Source organism: Chiloscyllium plagiosum, chromosome 24, assembly GCF_004010195.1.
Source record: "Chiloscyllium plagiosum isolate BGI_BamShark_2017 chromosome 24, ASM401019v2, whole genome shotgun sequence".
NCBI lineage: Eukaryota > Metazoa > Chordata > Chondrichthyes > Orectolobiformes > Hemiscylliidae > Chiloscyllium > Chiloscyllium plagiosum.
Genome location: NC_057733.1, coordinates 3,262,040 through 3,279,039, shown reverse-complemented (window position 1 = coordinate 3,279,039; position 17,000 = coordinate 3,262,040). Strand labels below are relative to the sequence as shown.

At 45.5% G+C, this 17,000-nt stretch overlaps 1 protein-coding gene across 1 annotated transcript; it reads left to right on the top strand.

Moving 5' to 3' along the window:
- The first annotated feature begins 28 nt into the window (after positions 1-28).
- On the top strand, positions 29-7,807 carry LOC122561970 (UPF0472 protein C16orf72 homolog). The gene is made up of 3 exons (XM_043714313.1): positions 29-142; positions 4,107-4,379; positions 6,515-7,807. The coding sequence occupies exons 1-3, from the start codon at positions 40-42 to the stop codon at positions 6,751-6,753; spliced, it is 615 nt and encodes a 204-aa protein (XP_043570248.1). The 5' UTR covers positions 29-39; the 3' UTR covers positions 6,754-7,807.
- Positions 7,808-17,000: the final 9,193 nt, after the last annotated feature.

Sequence of the window (17,000 nt, the reverse complement as noted above, 5' to 3'; positions counted from 1 at the left end):
AGGACTGCACTGTGGTTGAGAGTTCCGATTGAAGGAATTATGTTGCCTCTTTCAGATCGCGTATATGAACAGCAGCTGGGTATTCAGAGTCTGTGGAAGCCATTCCAGGCAGCAGCCACTTCTGTGACTTGTCTATATAAAGGTACGTCACTGATGACTCCCTGTAATTGTTAGTGCGATTGACCAAACAGTGTCGCATGGATCCATACGGCTGCCGGTTCCTTCAGAGCTGAGTGGAATGTTTATGCTTGGATTAAGTGGCACGTTCGGCTTGAATGTCCAAGGTCCGCACATTTTGAAAGGCAATTTCTTTTTTTTTAAGTGCATTTATCAGGCAATCAAACTTTAAATAGACCAGCCCAAGAATTTCCATTGATAAAGCATCTCTCATTTTCAGGAGGTCACCCAGTGCTTCATGGCCAATGAGTGTTGCCAAAAGCAGAGTTCGGGCCACAAGAAATGAGGACTTTTTTGCTGCAATTGTTTAAGACATTGAACCAACAAATACAAACATTGTATTTGGAGGATTCCTGCCACCCACCAACAAAGCTACGAATAAACTGATGACCATTGCCAGCTCATTGCCTGGTGCTTCACCTTTTACCAAGGCAGCTGGGTAAGGGGGAATAAATTCACACTGTTAGCCTTTCAAATTAGGAACAAAATTGGACAAGGATGCAAAAACCAGCAAAGGTGATGTAAGAAAGAGCTTTTCATACAGTGAGTGGTTAGGATTTGAAACATGCTGGCTGTCTGTGGTAAAGGCAGGTTCAATTGAAGCACTCAAGAAGATTGTTGGATTAGAAGTTAAAAAGAAACCGTGTGGTGGGTGACAGGTTTTTGAGTGAAATATTTGCCTGATGAAAGTACAATGGGCCAAATGGTCTTCCCTTCTACCAAGCATTGTCACTCTCATAGTCACTGCAGGGCTGCATGTGCATGGTTTTTCTGATGTTTTTGAATTGCTCCACTGCTAGTGACTTTTGATTTGAGTGTAAAAATGACCTTTGTTCCCAATCCCTTGAATCCAAGAGGAGTAAACTTGAAAGTTGTCTGTTCGTGATGAACTCTAGTGTTGCTTTTGACCAGCAGATGGATGAGCATCTGCTCAGTGCAGTGTGGTGCAGAGAGCCATTCCAGTGCGGGGAGGGGTGTGTTGGTGCTGGTGACATGTAACACTGTCGTCCAGGGCAGTACTTAATGTTCTCTGCCGTTCTGAGGGTTGTTATTGCCTGTATGCCACTGGGGTAAAGAACTTGTCATGGTTGGAGAAGAGCTTGAAAAGGGAAGGATCCATTTGTGAGCCAGTGACATTGGTCAAACCAGCAATGATGTTCTGCTAAGCAAGTTTGAGGAAGTTGGTTTTGACGTTAATAAGCATATTATGAAGCCTTGTGTCATAACGTCTGGGTTACATCTTAAACTGCAGGCAAATGGCTGGAGATTTAAACAGATAAGAGAAATGAGGCTCAGTGGTGTGAAAAGATGGGGAGGGCTCCCTGTGCCCATTAAGGGACAAAGACCATAGTATGGACTCCACATATTCCCAGGCTAGCATCTGTGCTGTCAGCTTGGGCACCAAGCTTGAAGCTAAGAGCAGTGGGAGGAGTCAGGTAAAAGGATATTTACAATCTAAAGAAAAACCAGAAGTTTTTGAGAGCTGTGTCGCGATCCGGGGAAATGGGCCAGGAAGTGACAGTGTAACGTCAATCATTTATCAGCAGGTTAGATCTACATTTGAGTGGTTAAAATAAAACTTGAGGCTCTTCATCTGAATCTACAGAGCATTCATAAGAAGGAAAAAACTAACAGCAGAGCGAGAGATCACTGGGTTCGTTCATGTTTGCCAAGACAGAGACATAGTTGCAAGGGGCCAAGGTTGGGAAGTAAATATTCCAGCTCCACAACATTGTTAAAATTCAGCCCGAACGGAAGAGGGGAATGAATCATGATAATAGGGTGAGATACCATTTTGTAACAAGAGATCTGCAGTCAGATGATTCAGAAGAATAATCCCTTTGGGTTGGGGTTAGGAATACACGAGTCGTCATTCTCTGGAATTGGTTTGTCAGCCTGGTGACAGTAGCGAAACTATTGAATGAATGTGAAGTATCTGGAGTTTCTAATAAAAGCAATGCAATTGTCATGGGGGGATTTAAATATACTGGACAATTTAATGGTGAATTTGTAGAATGCATTCGCAAGAGCTTCCCAGAACAGTATGTTCTAGGGCCAGCTAGGAATAGTTATTTGGGATCTGGCATTGTGAAATGGGTGGGGTTAATTCATAAATCTGAGGAAAATTTAATCAAGAATGTGTTTTAAAACCATTCACGGATCCTGCCTGATATCTTTTCTGGGAGGTGAGAGACTGTTTTTCTCAACTCCAGGTGTCACCTTTAAAAATTGGGCGAGTTTTGGAAATTACCACCATTGGGCAAATAGCAAAGGATCACCTGAGTTTGTTCCTGGGTTGAGAAGGCTACCTGCAGTTGTGTAAGTTGAAGCAATGCTATGGAGCGTTTCAGAGACTGAGAGGTGATCTCATTGAAATGTACTAAGATTCTTAAGAGGCTTGACAGAGTGGTCATTGAGACACTGTCTTCCTACCCCCGATTGGGGATATCTAGGAGAGAAATGAGGAAGGGCAATGAGCAGGAAAGTGTTAAAGCTCAGCCAGGCTGTGGGATATATCACCTGGGATATTTGGCACAGCAAAGTAGGGAGACATTCAGAAGATTGGTCAAGAATAGTAGAGCAATTTCAGGGAGTCTTGTGGTCATCTTCCACTGGATCTCTCACGATTACAAAGTTGTGCTTTTCTCTGCCGTAACTGCTCACTCTTCCGTTCTCATAAAAATGAGCCCTGCCTTACATTTGTGTTTTCTTGAAACCTTGCATCCATTGAAAATGAGGAGTTTGAAATCATCTCTCTCTCTCTCTTGCTTGCTTCCTTCTGCTAGCCCACTGTACCTCATTTCTCAAATGTTGTAGCTGTGCCTGGCCGAGGCTAACTACTGTAATTTCTTTTGTATATCCCCACGTGCCCTGACCTCTCGTCCATGAGACCCAGCCCTTGCTCCCTCAATCCTATTCTTATCAACCTGCCATCTCCCAACCCCCTAGCTGTTATTGCCTATAGTTTTCTCTTCAAATCTGCTCTGGCTCAGCCTCACTTCCTCAAAAAAACCTGCTGTTGACCCCTCACCTTTCTAGGCCAGTGCCCTAAACTCCCTTCCTGCTACCTCACCCCACCACCTTGTTCAACCCCTCCAATGCCTCTGATTTTTCATGCTACCTGTCTTCTTGCCCCCCCCCATGATCTTTATGACTTCCTCTATTCTTCCGTTCCATATCCACTCCTTTGGCAAGGACAACTTGTCTCGATCTCTCCCATCAGCTGACTTTGTCTCTGGCTTAGTTGCTGAAACGCTCATCTGTCTTTGTTAGCTTTAGACTTGACTATTCAATGCTGTCTCAGCCAGTGTCCTATCTTCCCTATGTTATGAAAATGTGAAATAATCAAAGTTCTGTTAGTCGTGTCCTTGCATCAATCTTGCTGTTGCTAACCCAGACTGGTCCAGCAAAATGTCATAATTCTCAGTTATGTTTTCAAATCACTCCTTGGACCTTTCCTTTCATTCCTTCATGTCCTCTAGATCTATGACCTTCTGCGATCTCTCTCTGATTCTGACTTGTGTATCCCTTCTATGAATCCATGTACCATTAGCAGCCCTATCTTCTGCCCTAACGCTGGAATTTATGTTCTCTTGTAATCTGTTATCCTGTCATATCTTGTCTGTGCTGCTGTATGGTAAACAATTAAGCTCAAAGATCTCTGGATAATCACCAATTTTGAATAATTAGCTAGTGCTAGGAATGAGATTGAATTGTCTGAGGGATAGTTTTCATCTCCGTTATAATGTTGTTCTTGAATCATTCGGTTCGGCCAGTTTGCTGTTCTGTTGCAGGAATGAGTATGTGTGTACTGTACTCGGGGGTTTTTTCTTTTGGCTGTGGTCCTTTGGAGCATACATTGTCTGGGTGGGTGGGCTGCAGCCTACGGCACTCATTCTTGGCCTAACGTTTCACCTTTCCATCCCTAGATGGGCTTGAAGCCTATCGAGCGAGCTTGGATCTGGGCGTGCAGGCAGGTTATCAGAGAAGAAACAAGGAAATGCTGGCTTGGGTGAAGAAGAGGAGGCACATCATCCACCGCGAAGACCTGCTCAGCTTCTTGTGCAGGAAGTCACCCCCGTCCAGGAACAGCAGACTGGCACCTCGGCTAAACATTCCCTCCTCTGTGTTGGCACAGGAAGATTCAAACAGGACTGCTGAGGGTGACCTGCAGGCATTTACTGACGCCATTGCTGTGCATGGTAACTGAGAGATTATTCTGATTGCTTCCTGACTGATGTCTGCTCATCCCCAGGTGGATTTTGCAAAGTGAGGTTATAAACTGGGATTGCACAGCGTGATATTGTTTCTCCTCATGTCCCTTCAGGCTCATTTGATTCCCGAAAGCCTTGCTGTATTTCTCCACCCTGAACTGTGGCCTCCTGTGCATTACTGCTGTGCACACACTCACCTTTGCCTTCCTCTCTCCCGTTTTGTTCCTAACTGTTCAATATTCTGTCATTGCTTGGTAGTAATACTCTCCTTGTCTTTGGCCTCTTAAAAAGCCACTGTCAACATTTCTGAACAGCTCCCAGCATTCTGAGCTCCACCTTATTGTCTATTTCCACCCTGTCCACCCGACACGCATGCACACACATAATCCAACTATCCATTAGATTGTACATTGTGAATTGGTTAATCAGGGTCAGATCAGAGACAAATTTAAAGAAATCTTCTGTGACCTCCCTTCCCTAAACCAACACAAGGTACTACTTAAATTAATTGGTCTGAGCTGAAATGGCCACCATCAGCCTGCATGTGTGATAATACCGACTGCCATTTCATTGCAGCATTGACCCAAATCACTACCTGCTTTTAAATCTTATTGACTTTCTTCCCTTCCATGAAATCATTCAGAATGAAACAGTTATATATTAGTCCTTCCTGATGCTTGTGAGGGAGCCTCTAAAGGATGGCATCTGGCAGGAGATGGAGATGAAGGTGATTATCTTCGGCATGGGCTGGGGGAAGGGTTTGGTGGGGAGGGACTCCCAAGTCTCCTGTCTCAGGCGGTGATGGGGCCCAGGCTTTTTCTTTAATCATATTCTGGGTGTGGCCATCATTTTAGGGCCAGTATTTCTTTCCTATTGCGCATTTCCCTCAGGCTTTAGTGACCACCATGAGCAGCTGAAAGGGCAATGAGGAATCCCCACTCATCCCTGAGGAGTGGTGCCACCCCCCTCCTTGAGTGACTGGAGGGAAGGCCAAGCGAGGATCCTATCAACCCTTGCAGCCCACCCCAGACCAGTATTTACAAGTTTCCATTGTGTTTTATAACTTGGTGATGGTGAACAAGAGGTACAGTGCGAAAGACCTATTGTCTAAAGTACTCCCAATGTAATCCTGCAGCTCCTTCTCTGTCCACAGTCCTACATCTCCCTCCATTTCAAATATTTATTCATTATCCCTTATAAAACTGCAATGATCTTTGCTTTAACTGCATTATCGTAGATTCCCTGCAGTGTAGAAACAGGCCATTTGGCTCAACAAGTCCACACCGACCCTCTGAAGAGTAACCCACTCAAATCCAGTCCCCTATTACTCTACCCTGTTATTACCCCTGACTAATGCATGTAACCCACATATCCCTGAACACAACGGGCAATTTCCCATGGTCAATTCACCTAACCTGCACATCTTTGGACTGTGGGAGGAAACCGGAGCATCCAGAGGAAACCCACGCAGACACGGGGAGAATGTGCAAACTCCACACAGTTGCCCGAGGCTGGAATCGAACCCGGGTCCCTGGCGCTGAGAGGCAGCAGTGCTAACCACTGAGCCACCGTTCGCCCTGTTCCCCAACCAAACTCCTGCCTCATTGTCCATTTCTTAATTTTAAAAACTCAGTTAACTGTTATCTTACATCTTTGCTGCTAGGAAACAGTGCTAGTATCTCAGTCTGTGATAACTATAGCTTCCCCTCATTGGTAATGCTGCACTGAAACCTCTCTGGTTTTAGTGTCCTCTGTAACAGATCTCTCAGTATTGAACAAAGTTATAGAAGTAACCTTGTATTGATTTGACTTGCTTTGACAGGTGAAGGATTCTCATCACTTGTACACTGATCCTGGTTATAAACCACAAGGTGGTTGTCTTTTTAAACTTTTAACTCTCTGCCCCCCTCCTCACTTCGGGGATTATGTATTTGGCTCACTCCATTCTCCCACCCTTTTCTTTGGGGTTGACTGATCCATAGTGCTGTTGATTAGAGAGCTCTGTCCTATTCTCAGGGCCGCCTGAAGACCGGTGTATGTTGAGGGAGAGAGTTGAGCTGAGATTTCCAAAGATCACTTCTGACTTGCTGTCCCTGTTTTTTCTTCCCTCCCTCCCCACACAGGCCTCAGTGGTGCCATGGCGAACGTCAGTGTGCGCTCAGGAACACCCGGGTCCCCGACACACGGCAGCAGTAACTCGGCCTCAGTGCGTAGGCGTGGCAGCCTGCAGGACGTGGACTTAAATAGCTTTATAGCTGAAGAGATGGCTCACCATCTGGACAGCTCAAGGAAGCGGGCTCCAGCTCAATGCAGCGACATCATCACCGAGTCACCCAGTCACAAGCGAAGCCGAATGCTATGAGCCAGCGCTGGAGTGGATTCTTGGACAGCTGGAGGTAATCCTGCACTTCAGGCAGCCGGGCAGGTGAAGCAGGGAATAGTAGGAACCAAAAAAGAAAAACGTGTAAACCTTTGGCCAAACATTGGAGCAAATGTTTATGAAATAAAAACGTATTGTGATTACTTCAATTTTGCCATATACTTGTACTTGAAAATGCAACATCAAAGTGGGTTTTTAAAGGGCATTATGATTTTGATCTAAGTATTGCCTGCATTCTGCATTACATGGCTCAGTTATATCATTTTCAATTTTCATTTTGTAATTTTTTTTCTTTGGCACTTTATTTAACAGTCATTTTTGATAATTGTTTGTAACAAACTGTCTCTCAGTTACTTGACCCTCTGTGGATCTTGGTGCCTGTGCACTGGGCTGTGTGCCTGCCTTCTGACCTTACTGTCATTTGTTGGTCTGTTTTATCCATGGGGTATTTGGTCCTTAAACATAATGAGCATTTTTCCAAGTTTTGTTATTGTCAGTGACCCAGGACGTGTAGGGCATTTACGAGGGATGGAACTTGATCTATCGCTAGCATCCCCACATGTTCTGCAAGGGAAGATTTAGATGTGGCACCAGCTTGTCTCCTAACACAGGAGTGACAGAAACCACCAGTCGCTGTTTGGCCACTGCCCCGCAGTAAACGTGCATATTGTTAACCAATGATTTCCCAATGCTGTCCACTGGCATGTCAGTAAAAAGGGTAGCTTCAGTCTGTGCCTGCTATGTCCATAATCCCTCAGTGTCTTCTTTTAAGCCACATTGCCCTGATCTTGCACCATAAAGGCTACGCAATTTATTCACAGCCTTTAAGGTTACAGCACATATGACTGTAAGGTCATCTGACTCGTGTGTGTGAATGTTCCTTTGCTGACCGTAGCATTATCCTGGTCTCTTAGGGTCAAGTGATTGTGAAAGGGTTTCCGATGTTAATCATGCCTGTTTTGAATTGTGCAAAACTTTCAATTGCAATGTTCTGGCTAATCACAGTTATGAATCCAGTAAATATGGAAGCAACAAATCTTTCCATTGTCTCGTGTGTGTGTCTTTGTCTGTCTCTCAACATTTTTTCATCCACTCAGCCCCCCCTCCACCCCTCCGTTTGCCCAGTAAATGTAAGCCTGTGGGCTGCTGCTGCAGACAGCACAGGAATATTCTATGATACCGCTGTCATTGTGGGGCTGAGTGTTCCCACGCGGAGGTGCTCTCATTCTCTTGACTTCTCCTTGAAACCTCACAGGGAGGATGGCATTCCCAATTGGAGGGTGCAAAGCGATGGGAATGCACCAACACAGACAAGGCTGAAACATGTGTGCAGCATTTATGACCAAGGAGAGCAAAGTGGGAGCATTGCCTCCGGCAACCATTGTGGCTGTAGTATGACAAGGACTTGGTCCTGAACATTGAAGAGGAACAGGAAGCTAGGTCAAGGTGGAGGGGCAGTAAAGGATGACATTATGCAGTAGTTAGAGACGACCTTGGCCAGGAGGTCAGGATGTAGCATCACTTCGAATAAACGTGAGGAAAGGGAAAGAAATCACTAATGGGAGTGGTCTACAAACCCCTGCATGGTCCCTACGTTGTGAGACATAATATACAAAAAGTGTTAGTTGCTGTGATAAAGGGAGGTCCAACTTCGCATAAACTAACCAATCAGATTGGCAGCAGGATTCATTGAATGCTTTTGAGATTGTACTGCTGTAAGAAACCCTGTTGAACTAATCAGACGGTAGAGTCCTAACACTTGGCATTGTGTAATATGAATGACGTCTGAGTAAAGGCCCCCCCCCCAGGTAGCAGCACCCAACATCTGACTGAAAGGGAAGAGACCAGGTCTGTGACTGGTATCTTAAACCCAAGTAAGGGCAACCATAGAGATGTGAAAGCTGCCCTAGCTGTTGTGAGATAGCATTCTAGGCCAGAGAATAGGTCAAAAGACAGGCAGTGACCCTTATTTAAAGGCATGTTTCAGCACAAGTGTCCTACTCATTCTGGGTGGACCTATTGTCCATGAGGAAAGAATTTGGGTAAAGCATCAAGTGTAAATCGCATATAACTGCCACAGTCAGGAGCAGGTCAGAGTATCAAGGGCAGCAGAGGGCATAAGGTTAATCAGGAGGAAGAAATTAGAAGTCAACCAGGAATGTAAAAACTTTCAAGAGATTTTTATGGGGGTATTTGAAAAGGAAGAGTAGACTAAGTTACTTCTGTAGAGAGAGAATGGAAGGTTAATATATAACAAACAACACAAATATATTTCTTCTGTCTTCACTGCAGAGGATACAATAATAATGAGTTGGAAGAGGAAGGTGAACTTTAATAAAATTATAATCACCAAGAAAATTCTGCTAAGCAAACTAATGGAGCCTTAGGCCGATGTGTGCCTTGAGTTCATGATGGGCATCATCATAAACGTTTAGGGGTGACTAATGAGGTAGTAGATATGTTAATTTTCCAAAGTTAACAATTCAGGCAGTATTCCATCAGGGAGTTGACAGATTATTAATTCAGAGAACCAAGTAATGTTTTAGGAAGCCAGGGATGAATCCCGCCTCAGCAGATGGTGGAATAGAATTCCCTGGTTCCCACGCTCCTGATCTTTGGGCACCCGGTACGGAGGAAGGAGGGCAGGTCTGAAGACTCACACAGCACTGCCCTTTGATGTGAAGGGCAGTGTTTGTCACTGGCCACCCGGGGTGTTTTCCTATCTTCCTGGTGGTGGAAATTGAATAAAGATTTGTGCACTTTGTGTCTGTCACTGTGTCTCACACCTGCACACACACACCATGGGTGCTGGGGATAAAATAAGCACTAAAAAAAAATAGAATTCCCTGGATTAACAATCCAGCGATAATGTGACTAGGGTCTCACCTTCCCCGTTCATTGACCAGTAAAATGCTGCATAGCAGTGGTAAGGCACGTTCAGTTAATGAGTTGGTAAGACATCAGCCTCTTTGGCTGCTCAGTGGGACCATTCTCTTCTGGATCAGGAGTTCACACAATTGATGCTCCATCTGGGGCGATGGGCAGTTGTGGTGGTACCTACAGGTTCTGTCACAGGGTCACTGGACTTTGAAATGTTCACTGTCTTTCTCTCTCCCAGCCTTGCTGAGTTTCTCCAGCACTTCCTGTTTTTGTTTTAGATTTTGAGTATCTGCAGTTCTTTGTTTCAAAGAACAAAGAAAACTTACAGCCAGGAACAGGCCCTTCGGCCCTCCAAGCCTGAGCCGATCCAAATCCACTGTCTAAACCTGTCGCCCAATTCCTAAGCATCTGTATCCCTCCGCTCCCCACCTGCTCATGCGTGCTTCCGGACACTTCTTAAATGAATCTACCGTGCCTGCCTCTACCACCTCTGCTGGCAACGTGTTCCAGATGACCACCACCCTCTGTGTGAAGTACTTGCCGCGTATATCGCCCTTAAACTTTTCACCTCACCTTGAAAGCATAACCTCTCGTTATTGAATTCTTCACCCTGGGAAAAAGCTTATCTCTATCCACCCTGTCTATACCCTTCATGATTTAGGGTGTAGGTTTGCTCGCTGAGCTGTAGGTTTGATATCCAGACGTTTCATTACCTGGCTAGGTAACATCATCAGTGGCGACCTCCAAGTGAAACGAAGCTGTTGTCTCCTGCTTTCTATTTATATGTTTGTCCTGGATGGGGTTCCTGGGGTTTGTGGTGATGTCATTTCCTGTTTGTTTTCTGAGGGGTTGATAGATGGTATCTAGATCTATGTGGTTGTTTGTGGTTGGAGTGCCAGGCATCTGGATGAAGACCCCTCGGAATCCTAGTAGCACACAAACCCACCAACACTCTCAAACAAAAACTAACAAATTTAAAAGATCCAGTACATCCCATGGACAAAACCAACATCATCTACAAAATTCCATGCAAGGACTACCACAAATACTATGTAGGACAAACCCTCTTCTTTAGTACTCTTCCCTCAGGACCACTCTCTTCTTTGTCTACGTGTATTACAGAATTGTGGTCGCTGTTTCCAAAGAAATCCCCCACTGCAACGTCTACCGCTCGTTCCCCAGTACCAGGTCCAATATGGCCCCTTCCCTCGTCGGACTATTGACATACTGCTCTAGACCTGGACGCTTCTTACAACTTCTGCCACATCCAGGTCTCTGACACTAACTGTACCCCAGTCAATGTTGGGAAAATTAAAATCTGTTGCCTTTACATCTTGCCATAATCTGTTTACCTATTTGTTCTTCGACCTCACGCTCACTGTTGGGAGGTCTGTAATACAGCCCCAACAATGTAACTGCACCCTTATTTCTCAGCTCCACCCATAATGACTCACTACTCAAGCCCTCCATAGTGTCCTCCTTTAGCACAGCCGAGATATCATCCCTGACCAGCAATGCATCTCCACCCTCCCCCCCCCCCCCCCACTTTTACTTCCCTCCCTGTCCTGTCTGAAGCATCTATATCCTGGAACATTTAGTTGCCGATCATGCCCTTCCTTCAACCAAGTCTCTGGGATTGCAATAACGTCATACTCCCAGGCACCAATCCAAGCCATATGTTCATCTGCCTTACCCTATACTCCTTGCATTTCAGCTCCTCACATCTCCTTTAACCCTCCTGCCCCTTCCCTTAAATCTATGCCCCCTGCCTCCAGTCCTTGATTCTCCAATCTACCCGGTCTATACCTGTCATCATTTTACACATTTCATTCATGTCCCCTCTGCTCTAAGGAAACAAGCCCAATCTGTCCAATCTCTCTCCGTAACTGAAACTGCAGCACAGGCAACACCCTGATTGAGTTCTGAAGTGGGTCACCGGACCCAAAACGTGAATTCTGCTTGCACTCCACAGATGCTGCCAGACCTTTAGAGTTCTCCAGCAGTTTCTGTTTTTGTAACCATCCTGGGAAATATCCTCTGCACCCTCTCTGGTGCTATCACATCCCTCCTTGATGTGGATTCCAGAACTGCTCCAGCTGTGTTTTGAGTGAGTGAGTAGGGAATGCTGAGAGAGTGGGAAATTGTGTACATTGAATGAGTTGGGAAGAGTATATGTTGAGAGTGAGTGAGTGGGGGAATGGCCCACTTGGTTATAGACACTTCTACACTAATATGTTCTGATCCCCTGAGCAGGGAGTGCTCGTGGTAAAGGGGGGGGGGGGGGAACCATATTCCCAAGTTGGTCTCCTCTACCTGCTCAAGTTTCATTGAAAAAAATCAGCCTGAGGTTTAAGAAAATGGTGTTCCCTTTTGATCAGGTGGAACTTGGAGTTTTGTTTTTACTTTCTATACGTTCATGTTCACAGATGGCATCTCAGATTACTGTGTTCTGCAATCAAACATTCTACAGAACGAGAGGAGGCTGTTCAGCCCATGACGTCTGTGCTGATTCCTTGAGAGCTGCCCATTTTGGTCTGCTCATTCCCTATAGTCCTGCAACTCTTTGCTTTACCCAACTCCCTTCCAAAAGTTGTAACAGATTCTGTTTCCTCTGTGTGACAAAGCAGCAAGCACCCTTCAACCCATCACTGCTTCATCAACCCATCGAAAGAGGAATCAGGGAAAGGCTTTTTATAAAGCCCCTTTGATCATTTGTTCACCAAGATGTGTTCAGTTATTTACTGCACAGGATCTTGATGTTTATGAATTGGGATACTCCATGTATGACAACAGTCAGTGACGTTAAACATCTGTCAATGGGAATTGGAAAAAAGCCACCATGATTGTGTGCAAACTGGAAAAACCCCTGTCACTCTCACACTCTTCTCTCACACATGCACATAATCAGAGAGAGAGAGACCGTTTCTGTCATGCACATACACTCTCATACGTATGTACACTCTCACACAGACTCTCACATGTGCACATTACAGACACACACACTTATGTACAGTCTCATGCACACACTAAGACACACACCCACACACACTCCGACAGACATTGTCACAAAGAAACGCTAACACACACAGCACATACTCTGTCATACACATGTGTACGCTCATACATTCTCACACAATCTCTCACACATTCACATTCACACACATACTCACAAACATCTCGGTAAAGGAATGTTGGTCCTTAACTCATGAGAGCTGGGTTAAGGGGAGATGTGGTTGGAGCAGTATATAGTTGGGCTAATCATCCAGCAGCACCGGCCAATGCTGAGGGAGCATGGCTTCAAACTCACCAGGGGAGCTGGTGGAATCTAATCTCAATTAAAAGTAAACCACTTGAGAGGAAAGGCAGGAAGTTAATCTTCCAAACAAAGACAACTCCAATTCTCGATCTGAGAAGCTGTGAATCCTGAGCTAGAAACTGGAGGGTTCAGCACTGAGTTTGACAGCTTTGTGTGGGCTCCTGGTGTCGAGTACTACAAAGGGAGTGGCTGGAGACCAGGAGCAGAATTGGGAATCCAGCTGAACAGAGGGACAGTGCCCAGGATCGTTTCTAAGGTTTAATGTTGGTTTTCAGCAGGAACGTGTGGAGATGGTTGCAGGTTGTCATGTGGGAGCCAGTGAGAGAGAAACATGTTTGAATCTTAATACCTTCATGACATTTGTACACTCAACACAGTTTGACTGTGATGTGTACAGGAAACTTGATACTGTACCTGACAGTGGCAACACTTTAAAGGCATTTCATTGGTTATAAATAGCTGTAAGGCACACTGTGACTGTGAATGGCACTATAATAGTGAAATATACAGATGATGATCAACACCTTCACGTTAAAGAATAATCAGGACATTGAGGATGCGCATGACACTTACACAGGGTCCTGTCATTTTAATGGGTTCTAGGCTCAATAGTGTAGCAAGACCATTCATTGTGTGTACAATGTTACAGGGAGAAAGTGAGGACTGCAGATGCTGGAGATCAGAGCTGAAAAATGTGTTGCTGGAAAAGCGCAGCAGGCCAGGCAGCGTCCAAGGAGCAGGGGAATCAACGTTTCGGGCATAAGCCCTTCTTCAGGACAATGTTACACCAAGGTGGCTGTTCCTGTCAGACTATTCCAGTTGGAAGGTTGCGAATGCAGGTCTCTGTCTTTTAATGGACTCTCTGAGGTATGAGAATGAAAGAAGGTGTTTATGGAGTCTTCCCCCACACTCTGTATCGCCTTTCCAATTCCATTCGAATTCAGGGTGTTTTAAAATTAAACAGGATGTGGGTGTCGCAGGCTGGGCCCAGCATTTATTGCCCGTCCCTAGTTGCCCCCTTGAGAAGGTGGGGGTGAGCTGCCTTCTTGAACCACTGCCGTCCACCTGCTGTGGGTTGATCCACAATGCCCTTAGGGAGGGAATTCCCGGATTCTGACCCAGTGACAGTGAAGGAACGGCGATCCAAGTCAGGATGGTGAGTGGCTTGGAGGGGAATTTGAAGGTGGTGGTATTCCCAGGTCTCTGCTGTCCTTGTCCTTCTAGACGGAAGTAGAGTTGGAAGGTGGTGTTTGAGGATCTTTGGTGAATTTCTGCAGTGCATCTTGTGATTAGTACACACTGCTGCTACTGAGAGTGGGTGTTGGAGGGAGTGGATGCTTGTGGATGTGGTGCCAGTCAAGCGGGGGCTGCTTTGTCCCTGGATGGTGTTGAGCTCCTTGAGTGCTGTTGGAGCTGCCCCCACCCAGGCAAGTGGGTAGTGCTCCATCACACTCCTGAGTTGTGCCTTGTGGATGGTGGACAGGTTTTGGAGAGTCAGGAGGTGAGTTACCAGCCACAGTATTCCTAGTCTCTGACCTGCTCTTGCAGATATGTTTATGTGGCGGGTCCAGTTGAATTTCTGGCCAACGATAGGACAGTAATCATGGGAAATTCAGTGATGGTATTGCCATTGAATGTTGAGGGCTGATAGGTTGTCTCTTACTGGTGATGGTCATTGCTTGGCATTATGCAGCTCAAAGGTTACTTGCCACGTCTCAGCCCAAACCTGAATATTGTCCAGATCTTGTTGCATTTGGCCATGGACTGGTTCAGTGTCTGAAGAGTCATGAATGGTGCTGAACATTATGCAATCATTGGTGAACATCCCCACTTCTGACCTTATGATGGAATGACAGACATTGATGAAGCAGCTGAAGATGGTTGGGCTGAGGACACTACCCTGAGGAACTCCCGCAGAGGTGTCCTGGAGCTGAGATTACTGACCTCCAACAACCACAACCATCTTCCTATGTGTCAGGTATGAGTCTAACTGGCGGAAAATGTGTTCCTGATACCCACTGATCCCAGTTCTGCGAGGTCTCCTTGATGCCATGCTTGGTCTATACTAGTCTTTTAATGACCCAATCTCAAGGGCCCTGTGCAGTGAAGGAACTCCTCAACATCTCGGTCTTCAATGTACGAGCCCTTCTTCTGAGACTGGAGGCCAGAGTTATTCATTTGGAGTTGCATTCAAATCACCTCAGCAAATGCGAGGGAATTTAAGTTTGCTTAATTAAATACGCTTAAAAAAGGTGGAACCTGGCAGCAATGGTGAGTGCGACACCACTGGATTATTGTAAAACCCTATCCGTCTTCCTGATGTCCTTCAGGGAAGGAAATCTGCGGCCCTTACCCTGACTGGTCTCCACATGACTCCAGACTCACAGCAATGTGGCTGAGTCTTCATTGTCCTTCACATCTAGTTTGATACAAACAGAAGTTGCTGGTAAAGCTCAGCAGGACTTGCAGCATCTGTGCAGAGAAATCAGAGTTAACGTTTCAGGATCCACAGAGAAGGAAGGGTCACTGGACCTGAAACGCAAACACTGATTTCCGTTCACAGATGCTGCCAGACCTGCTGAGCTTTTCCAGTAATTTCTGGTTTTGTTTCTGATTTGCAGCATCTGCAGTTCTTTCAGTCTTTGCTGAGCTCGAGTTAATATGTCGGGGCGCTGTCTGTCAGCCAAGTCCATGTTAAATTGAAAGGGACAGTGTTTTTATTCTTATTACATTAAAGGAAAGAAATGAAATTAATCTTTCAATTAAAGCTGGAAAAGCTATGTAAATGTAACGACCTTTACTGTCCAAGTTTATTTCATCTCACATATACAGCATTGGTTGTAGTATTGCTAAGATCCATGTAGTGGCGCTGTTGTTCATTATTGTGGACACTTCATCTCTGGCAGATGCAAGAGCACATTCTCTTGGAGATGGGACATACTTTGGGTGAGTGCCCAAGCTATTATCAGGACCGTTGTGGAGATCCTGACACTAAGACAGACATAGGAATCGCCTAGGACATTTCACCTTAGGAGAGGCTGGTCCCCTGCTGCTCTACCCTCTGGGAAAGTTTGCAATCCTATAAGACAGAAACCTAAATAAAGTTTTACCAGATTATAGGACTGCTGTTCAACTAGAGAGAGAGAGAGAGCGAGAGCAATAACTGGTGGTGGGCTCAAACCTGAAGGTCAGCATGCCTCATGGTAACCTCAGCTGACCCCACCACTCTAATCACAAATCAGCCATCCAACCAACTGAGCTAACTGACAGCTAACTATAAGGCTTTGTTTAAATTTAAATTAGGCAGGGTGAGTCTGGTGAAGGTATTGCCCTGAGAAATTAAAGTGAGGTTGGCCTGTCGTGTGTCTTGTCCAGTTGAAACAGCGTGCAGTTCTTTCTGTCTGTATGCCCTAGTATATCACTGGGAAAGACGTCTACAATTCCAAATGGGTAACCAGTGTGATTCTTGGGGGACACGGAATTATTTAGTAAACGGTGTCAAACCCCTTGCAGCCCTAATAGATTGGCTCCCTGTGTGCTGTGTAGACATCAGAGGCCAAGGAAAGAATAAGGATGTTGTATGGAGAGGTCTAATGGTTTCAGCAGGACCCACTTGTCCTGTGTGCACCTTATTTCTCTTCCTTCCACATGCTGCAGCAAGCTCTCAACACAGACATCATTCATAGAACATAGAATATAGAACAATACAGCGCAGAACAGGCCCTTCGGCCCTCAATGTTGCGCCGACCTGTGAACTATTCTCAGCTCTTCCCCCTACACTATCCCATCATCATCCATGTGTTTATCCAAGGATTGTATAAATCTCCCTAATTCCATGGAACATCATGTGAGGACGGGAAATGAGGTGTCACAATAGCACAGTGACATTTGGGGTTTCACGGAGACCTTCCACTCTTCACCTTAAATTTATGTCCCCTTGTAACACTCTGTTGTACCCGGGGAAAAAGTTTCTGACTGTCTACTCTATCTATTCCTCTGATCATCTTATGAACCTCTATCAAGTCACCCCTCA

Coding starts and splice junctions, on each gene's coding strand:
- LOC122561970 (XM_043714313.1), top strand. CDS start 40: ATGTTGCCTCTTTCAGATCGCGTATATGAACAGCAGCTGGGTATTCAG. Junction 143..4,106: donor TGTGACTTGTCTATATAAAG/GTACGTCACTGA, acceptor TTCCATCCCTAG/ATGGGCTTGAAGCCTATCGA. Junction 4,380..6,514: donor TGACGCCATTGCTGTGCATG/GTAACTGAGAGA, acceptor CTCCCCACACAG/GCCTCAGTGGTGCCATGGCG.